This window comes from Phytophthora infestans, genomic scaffold (assembly GCF_000142945.1).
Source record: "Phytophthora infestans T30-4 supercont1.87 genomic scaffold, whole genome shotgun sequence".
NCBI lineage: Eukaryota > Oomycota > Peronosporomycetes > Peronosporales > Peronosporaceae > Phytophthora > Phytophthora infestans.
Window position 1 is genome coordinate 346,288 of NW_003303672.1, and position 9,719 is coordinate 356,006.

Below are 9,719 nucleotides of genomic sequence, written 5' to 3' on the forward strand. Positions count from 1 at the left end.
GTCCTGATCGATACTGTACTTGCGTTTCCCCTCGTACTACAATTCGTACATGCACTGTATGCTACAGTCAGATCAAAAAAAGGCCATTATTCTGCCGTACTTCAAGTACGTAATATTAAAACTGATCCGGTATCACACGATAGACGATTATCGTACATATTATGTACTTGGTATACGGTGAGGGCCATTGAGCCAGAAGGCTGAGGGGAATCAAGGCGATAATGTTATTGTTCACGTGCTAAGGAAATCTATGGAGTTCGAGGCTACGTGTGAAAACAATGCGAAAGACCACACCCAAAAATTACGTACTACATAAAGTTGCTAACCATTTTAGAAATGGCCTATATATAATCATGTCCAAATTTAGAAACTAAGATGCTACTACTTCTCTAACATATTAGCTACACATACAACACAGTAACAAAAAGTTAGCTAAACAGATATTTTTAATAGTACAGTCTGCGAACACTGGTTGCCACGACGTAACAGCACCTCATTCTTCATGTAAATAGTTTGGTTACAATAAGGCTGCTATAGAAATCTCGCTTCAAACGGTGGATGAAACCGTTTAAAACTGCTAGGGCAACGACACAGATATCATTTTAAAACAAAGCATCTGGACTTTGACAATAGGTGCTAGTTAAAATGAACTTGTAGTACAATGCTTTGTGTCTTGAGAAGAAAATGTCGTCCATATCACTGTGTGTAAAGGGGGGGGGGGGTCAGCCATAATTATAGGGAAACGCTACTACTTGCTTAAAACAAATTAAGTCGGAGTAATTGCACGCACACAGATGACTGCAGTGATGTTGCTAACATGCCGTACGATTAGCTTAATCTTGGTGGAGATGTTCCCTTTAACCTCCGTACGTTCCAGTATAACATACAGTCTAGATTCTTCGCTACATGCGTTTTAGGATTTAAATCATTAACTACGTCAACTTCATGTCTTGGATATTAGGCTAATTGACGTTAAGTGCATTGTTTGTGCGTGTTGCTCATCGTATAGGTAAAACCATTTTGAGTAGATTGCGACAAACAAAATATCAAGTAGCGAACCTCAACATTGAGGTACAAACCAGTAAGCACCATAGTCAGTAGTCATCTTCTCAAGTGCGACGACACATTTGTCCGTGCAACGCACTTGGCAAATGGCAACGATATCTCATCGGGTACTGAACCTCTATGACTTATGCATAATAAAAAAATATTTTAAAAATTCGGAGCGTATTAGCTTAAGCAGAAGAACGCCAGGTTGGTGGGGTTATGCAGTGCTCGTTTCGGTATCAACCGATTAAATGAAGTAAAATAGAACATAGCTCGAAGATAAAACGTGCCTCGAAGGCTTATATTATCTATTTGTTACAAATAAGCATATTAAAATGAAAGTCGATAAGACAGATCGGTGTAATGCTCAAGTATCTAAAGTACAAAGGTGTGTACTCGACTCAGTCGAGTACACACCTTTAGAGTCGAGTCGACTCTAACAGCACCTACATTTTTGTATCTGGTGTTTAATATTTTTAAAGTATCTTAACACCACAAACAGCTAGTTATGGTACAGTAGAAATGCGAGCATGTCTGCGGAGTCTGGCATTTTTGGTTGTTTGCTACTTTTCCACTGGTATAGATTTTGAATGTAATTTTAGACTGCCATTTCTAAAATAGCTCTCCTAAAAAAAATGTTGGTTTTGCACGTCGCATTTTTTGGGTGTGACCTTTCGCATGGTTTTCACACCTCGCTCTTACTACCGGTATTGTATCCCGATCTCCCTATTTTTTTAATCCAGCGTCAAATAGCATAGGACCCACGTAGCTGAAAGTAAATAGTCTAACTGAAGCGCTTCTTTCTGACGTACTGGAAGGTGTAGGCACCCCAGTCGATGGTGCACTTGGTGGGCGCGCGTCAATCCAATCGTTTCATGACCTGCTTTGCGTGAGGCTAATACGTGTCCAACTCACCATACATGACGTTTATGCAACAGAAACTTTCTCATTTAATGCTGCACTGCAGCATTAAAAGAACTGGGCTGCAGCCCAGCTCTCTCAATCTGTCTCATGCTCTTTCAGTGGCCTTTATTAGAGATTTTCTATTTTATAACCTCCATTGGGCACCGATCAATACTTCATAAAATGAAGTGTAGCTTTCTACTCTCTTTCGGTTTTTGATCGCGACTGCGCGCATTTACTCGGGAGGTCCAGCGAGTGGGCGATACGCTGAGTTACATTCACCTGCTTGAAGATGTTATCCTTCACCTCTGGATGACTATGACGATCATAGTGTTTTACCTTAAAGTTGATGCTTGAAATTCTAAAAGTGGCCCGAGTTCCATTCTCAATTTGTTTACGATATGACAACTGCTTTCAAGTATTAAACAGTCCTAGCAAAGCTCATGATCTACAACTGACACGGGATAATCTGGCTAGTTACATGGAAAGTTCGTGGTATCCATTTTGAATGAGCGCCAAGTTGGCGCCTCATGGCCTCGGTCGAGTCGCTTTCATTTCGCAATTCGTTCCTCAAACACCAGGACTATTTCTACAGAACTCAGCAGAAGTCCCTTGCGATGATGCGTCTCTTTTCAGTCGTATTGCTGGTTGTTGCCGCATTTCTAGCGTGCGCCGCAGAGGATACAACCTCGATGAGGTTCACCCGCGGTTATCTTGATGAGAAAGACAGTGCTCCAGTTCAAAGGCTCTTGAGGGCCTACGACAACGGGAATGACGAAGAGAGAGCTCCTATTGGTAACGCCTTGAATTCTATTGTGACCAGTACATCGAAGGCCATCGACTCCGCTAAGCTGAAAGTGTTTTTGCTCAAGAAAAGTAGCGGGGACGTCGTCATGAACAGCTTAAAGTTCGGGGACGATGCGGCAGCTGCTCTAGAACATTCTAAAATGAAGACTTTGAATACGTACGTCACGAAGTTTAACAAGAAGAATCCGGACAAGGCGGTCGGGACCCTCACGACCCGCTACGGAGACGATGCTTTGGCGAGATAGTAAAGGTTCAAACGCAGGGACAGTCTTCAGCTGAGGTGGTGACGCTGGCAAAGAAGCTGCGAGTTGAACAAGTGAGTGCTTGGATGGACGGTGGTAAATCCGTCGATACAGTTTTCTCTTTGCTCAAGCTTCGTGAAGACGGGCATATGGCGCTCACAAGTCGGAAGTTGAAAGTTCTGGATGATTACATTGTGAGGATCAACAGCGAGAAAAACGGCCAGGAAACTTTGCTCAAGACCTTGACAAAGGGTTTTGGCGGTGAGGACAATTTGAGAAGAATTCTTGACGGAGCACAATACAACGCCTTTACACATGCGAAGGCCGTCGAGCTAAAGAAGCTTAAACAATGGCAAGGCGAAAATCTGGATCCAGCAAGTGTCATGAAGCTGCTAAATCTTGATAACGATGTGGGTAAGGCTTTGAAAAGCACAGAACTGAGAAGGCTTGATGAGTATATCATCAATTTCAACCTCAAGAACGGAAACAATCAGGCGACGCTGCTCGGGACGCTCACGAAGAAGTACGGTGACTCTGATGTGGCAAAGGCGATTGTGTCTGCAGTTAAGGATGACAATATGATCGCTAAACGTTTGCAGAACCAACAGCTTGAGGGCTGGTTGAAAAAGGACATGTCTGTGGACCAAGTTTTCAACGTTCTAGATTTTAAGAGCGCTGGTATTGGAGCTGTTATCAGCCGAAACGTGGACACTTTGGACAAGTACGTCATGCTATACAACAGAAAGACATCAGCAGACGAAACCTTGGTAGCATCTTGCGTTTTTATTCTCTTCAGCTTAAGCTTATCACTAAATTTACCATTTTTATAGTAAATTAAAATTGGAAATTTATGCATTGCGTAAACATACTTTAAGTATACTAAAACAAAAGGTACAGGTGTCGAAACAGTTTTCTACCGGTTTCCCATGGAAACAAAACATACGATCGGTCACCGGCTATTTTTTCATCGATCTAGCGTTTTTTTTTTTTACAAAAGCCAAATCAATTCCAGTAGCATACAAACAACAAGAAATTTAACCCCAATAAAAACGCACACTATGGTCACAGCACATGCATGAAGGGCACTGTGCTGGCGTTGCCGAACAGACCGCGCTACAGCTGCGACGTACCTTTAAAAGGTCTAAAACAAAAATCCTCAAGTATGAGGCGACGCAGAGCGCGTCACTGGACTACAAGCGTAGGTCGCTTCTTAGAGTAGGTGTCATTAGAGCAGACTTACACTTAAATAGCACTAGCAAATTGAGCAATCAAAAGAGATACGTAAACACAGTGAGTGCGCTTCGACAGTGATCATAGTAAACTCCGTATGTTTTCGCAAGCGTCCGCACGTGACACGCAGGCTGAAGTCGCTACCCCATAGGCTGAAGTTGCAGTCCAGCAGCACAGTAGTCCGTCCAACAAAGAGCACATCACAGTTGGCACCGCCCATCATCCATCGTAGTAGCCTTCGCATTCGTAGTCGTAGTCTAGATGTTCAGCGCCCGCTGTCAGCACAGATGAAGCGCTTGTTGGGTCGTAGTACAACCTCGCAAGCCAGGTACAACATGCCCGGCCTTTTCAGCACACCAGTAAACTTAAACATCCGGTTGCAGTAACGCTTGGCCATCGCGGTCGCTTTGCCTTTTCTCATTTGTTCTAGTCCTTGACTGTGGGACAGAGTTTAGTATCTCTCTAATCCGTTCGCACTGCAGCATTAGCAGTCATAGTGGGAGACATAGTCTCCGCAGTAGCCGCAGCAACAGCAGCCGTAGTATCGTCCGAGGAGACACCTCCATCGCATGACGAAAGCGAGTAAGCTTCACCAGCGCAAGTGGCTTGGTCGTGATGTCCGCGATCATCCGTTCGGTCTCAGTGTGCTGTGTCGTGAGCAGCTTAAGCTCCACGTTTAGTCTCAGCATATTGTTCTTATGGTTGATGTGCTTAGGCTTGAAGTGCTTTATATGCTTGGTGGACAGCGGAATTGCTCCCTCATTGGCACCCAACCATAATGACACTGAACGCTCCCCGGCCAGCTCTTTACACAGATCCGCAAGCCACAACAGGCTTTAACCAGCGAAACATACTCCGTTTCGCACGTACTCAGCGATTTGATCTCCTGCTTTCTCGACACGTATGATATCACATTGCCGTCAAGCGTGTTCACATAGCCACTTCTACTTCGTCCGTTCATCATTCGCACAATCCGCATCTGAGTAGCATCGTACATTGGAACTAGTTTCTTCAGGTACGCCGATCACCGATCTGTAACCACACGTTGCATTTCGATACCAAAGTATCCGCTTAGCTTGCGCGTAGCGTATGGGTTGTAAGACGCCAAAAACCTACCAATATGCCTTGTGGTATAAGCAATGTCAGACCTCGAAGCGACTGAAGCGCGCCAGCACACGGTACGGCATATGTTCCTTCATCGCAGGTACAGTGGCCTAAGCCAAAACAGTTGCCTCAGGAGTTGCACCTCCGTGGCAATCCGACATGTGGAGTGCTTCAAGACTTCCACCACATATTGATTTTGACAGTAGACAATCTGTCCATTTGGTCTGTTGATCAGGATCTCGACACCAAACCGGTACTCGACGGTACCCATCGTATTCACCTCGAAGGATTCTTGTAGTGTAGCTGCAATTATGACGCACAGGTCTTAGGGTCCCATTAGCAGTAGGACATCCACGTAGACAGTCAACAGCAGTACTCCCCCTTCAACGCATACATTCCATAGTGTATGTCTATACGTCTGTACGCTCAAAGCCCAGTGTAGCCAGCTTCGCATGTAGAGCTCGGTTTCAAACATTGAACGCCTGTTTCAGTCCATACCGGATCTTTAAGCGCTCGCATATAGTGCTCGGTCCATTAGCTTGGAGCCCGGTCGGCCGCTCCATGTTGTCATCTCGTCGAAATCTCCGTACAGAACCGCCGTCTTCACGTCGTACTGGGGTATCTCTTTGCTGCACAGCGAAGTAGATGACCGCACGAATATTCTCGAAGCGAATCACGGGTACTTGTGTTTCCCTGTAGTTGATGCCAAACTGTTGCTTGAATCTGTGAATGACGAAGCGAGTCTCGAACCGCTTGACGCGGCTACGCGGCTTTTCCGGCAGCACGTGTAACGTTTCCAGGTACGCCGTAGGTCCCATCCACTGCGAGCTCCACGTGAAAACGGAAAATTTAACTCTGTGTAGTCTTGACCCGACAGGTCGATAATTCTAGAAATTTGTAGCCCATCGTAGAGTGACTGTAATTATGCAATATACATATTTGTGCCCGTGGCTCAAGCTTCTTCTTTCTCTGTCTTGACTCAGGTAGTACTCGCACATGCGGAATGCAGTCCTAGGACCACATGATACTCGGGGCGGCTTCCGTCCGTACAGCTTCTCATACGACAAGGCCATTCCCAGCATTTTTGTCGAAACATACTTAGTGTAGTCACCAGGTGCAACAGGGCTTAACCCCGCAGCATGTTCAGTAGATGTGGCGTTCTTAGTAATGCTCACACGCAAGCCAACACACTCTGTCTGCAATCCCGCTCTCTTGGGGGGCGTACGCGTTCGTGAACTGCTGTAAGATACCATGCTTGACGCAATGATCATGTAGTTCGGTTCCAGAAAATTCACTGCATTGGTCCGATCGAAGATGCAACATCTTGTAGCCTTTGTGATGCGCCTCCAGCACCTTTAGTAGCTTCAAGATAAACTACGTAGCTTGCCTCTTCTTCTCGAGTAAGTAGACCCACTTAAATCTCGTAGCAACATTCATAGTGAACATGAACATAGTAGCCTTGCTTACCGTCTTTACATTCATCGTACATATATCCACAGCTAGAATCATAAGTTGTTTAGTCGATCAACAGGTCATGGCTTTGCTCACAACACAGGTAATTAATTCGTAGATGCTCAGATCTTTCGTGCTGACGTTTACCCCGAAACCCATCTTATCTGCTATTACCTGGAGCAAGGCCATGTACCTTTCGCCAAAGGGTGCAACCGCCCCATAGTCTTATTGTCTTCCACAGCTTGCTTAGCCATAGCCATGAATATTACTCCGGTTGCCTTCTCACTTCGCAGCCGGTAGATACGTCCCGCATGTTGAATGTTAGCATACTGCCTGGTTTCGACATCCACGCCGTCTTCTGATCCACTGAGCACTTCAACTTGTAGTTGCCTGTAGTGTGAAGGTATTCCATGCTAATCAAGTTGACCTTGACACTCGGTCTGTAAACTAAGTATTCAAGTATTGTAAAAGACGGGTCCAATGCTACGCTGGTAAAAAGTTCAATTCTAGTAGCAATTAGATAGAGGCGTGCGCACTTCTTACACCCGTACAAACGTTTGTTCACTGCGCACTAACAATCTCACTTTCGCGCCAAAATGACACCCTCCCCCATTGTGCAAATGACACGGCGCCCGAAGAACAAAAACAAAGCCAAGCTTCGAGGTCTTTTACGCCTCGGAGAGGCCAGCTCAGTCGTCGACTTGTCTGCTGAGCTAGACGTTCACCGAACAGCAATGTACCGGTCGATGCGGCAAAAAAATGCCCTTGCCAGTGCCGCACCAAACAAGTACTACGCCTCAGTACCAAGACGTCAAAACCTTTACGTTAAACACACGAATCTCGAGCCAAGGTATTTTATTTATTATGCATTAAATTCGGAATACTAGTAATTGTTCTAATAGTGTATGATTAAGACTTTTGTCGTGGATTACAAAAATGCGCAAAAATCAATCTCTCTACGTTTCGATGCAATGTCTGGTTCTAATGCATTCTAGGTTTGATGGAGAACTCTTTGCGAGTCGTTCCCGCGGTGCAAATATCGAGGGTTTGCGCCGCTTTCTCAAACGTAACAGGCTTTCTACCAGACGCATTACTCAGAAAGACCGCAAGATCAGATCCGACATGGAGGTAATGCTAGTAATACTGTTTATTTTTTAGCTTCTATTTCTTATTTTGTGTTTCAGCTTGTTGCTTCAAAGTTTAGCCACTCAATTCAGTACGCAATTGAAGAGTGTGGAGCTCTTTCATGTGCCACGGGCCCGTCCAAATACGGCTCTGTGTTCAACACGGATCAAACTGCAATTAACATTTACATGAATGGCAAGACAACGATCGACTTCGTTGGAACTCCAACTGTGGACGTCAGACAAGGTATTTTTTTAACTTACTAAAAATATTTAAACTTATTAATATTTTTACTAACTGTGCGTATTGTAGGAAGTGAGGTGAATGGGTTTCGCTGTTCTGTATTTTTAGCTGCATCAGCCATGGTAGTTAAATTGCCCCCCCCCCCCCCCTCGTAGGTTTTGCGGGCATTCCTGACAGTCCGGTGTCGCAGGACGTTTGGAATCCGTCCTTTGGACACTCATCATGCGAACACACTGTCCAAAAAAAAGCATTTTGCAACGAAGTTGTGATGCAAGGGTGAATTCAACGCGTACCTACAATATCGGTTTATTTTATTGTAAATATGAGTTTCTAAATTGTTATTGTGCTAGATCTGGAAACCCTCAGTAGATGGCTGTAGTTTACTCCTGTTGGACAGCTTAAAAGTCCACAAGATAGATTCAGTTCGTACCGTACTCGAAGAAGACTGCTGCACGCAGGTTGAGTTTTGTTCTTTCGCCGGGGATAACAGGGCTGGCGCAGCCGATAGACGTTGCTGTGATGAAGTCATTCAAGGACTATGTGCGGTAAGTTCTCGCTTTGCTTTATTATAAATCTTTTCTAATTGTTATTAAAATGCAGAAATAGCTACTTGGCTTACCACATTGATCATGAGTTCCCAAAGACCCTTCAAGAGAAGCGTCAACTTATTTCGCGCTTTGTAGCAAAAGGGTGGGCTTCAATTTCGCCGGCGACGATTCGAAAGGGCTTCGCCAAGAGCGAGATACTACCTACTGGGCCTCGCGATACAGAAGATCGCTTAAAAGTACCAATTTATGATGAAGAAGAAGCACCGATTCTAGAGGTAGATCAAGAACAATAAAACGGATACACTGAGTAGGAGGGGTGAAACCTTTAAAGATTCGCATTTTTGATTTTGCACATCATGTGATCTGCATTTTTACTCTTTGTTGCACTCGATCCATGTGTAGCATTGGATCCGTGTTTTACGGTGGTCGGTCTTCAAGTACACCAGTGCCTGGCTGACAACACGCAGTAGGCCAGACCTACTGACAGTCGTGTGCTCCGTAGTACCATTAGCGAAGTCCAACCGGCTCGTTTTGTCTTCACACATTGTCGTGAACAGAGACAGGTCACCACAAATATTGAATTGTTAAATCCGAATCGAAGATTCATTCAGTAAAATTCCCCTCAACAGACCTCATGTTCTCATCAAGTCCAACAGCATTTACCGACAGCGTCTGACCTTGGTTCGCAGAGCCTTGTCCTCGGTTGGTCTCACATCTGCGAGAAGTACCGCAACACTGGCCAGTCGCAGTACCCTGAGCAACGCAATGTGTTGGTCTACCACTGTGGACGGTCTCAGTGCTTCGGTCTGCTCTGCCCCCTCGGCATTCTTCGTCCAGTTGAGATCGATTGTGACTCATCCCATTCCGACGTGACTATCGGCTGCGTCCTTTGCGTCTGCATTGCACCGGTCCGTCACGTCTTGGAGGCAGCGATCTTTCTTGAGTCTGAGGGCTACGCAGTGATGACCGTCTGCTTGGTGACGGGTAGCACGGTCTAGTACAGCTCCTCGATGAGGAG

At 45.2% G+C, this 9,719-nt stretch overlaps 1 protein-coding gene across 1 annotated transcript; it reads left to right on the forward strand.

Annotated features, from left to right (window-relative positions):
* Positions 1–2,567: 2,567 nt before the first annotated feature.
* Positions 2,568–3,002, forward strand: PITG_19232 (secreted RxLR effector peptide protein, putative; the record flags this gene model as incomplete). Its single annotated transcript, XM_002997090.1, has 1 exon — positions 2,568–3,002. The coding sequence occupies one exon, from the start codon at positions 2,568–2,570 to the stop codon at positions 3,000–3,002; it is 435 nt and encodes a 144-aa protein (XP_002997136.1).
* Positions 3,003–9,719: the final 6,717 nt, after the last annotated feature.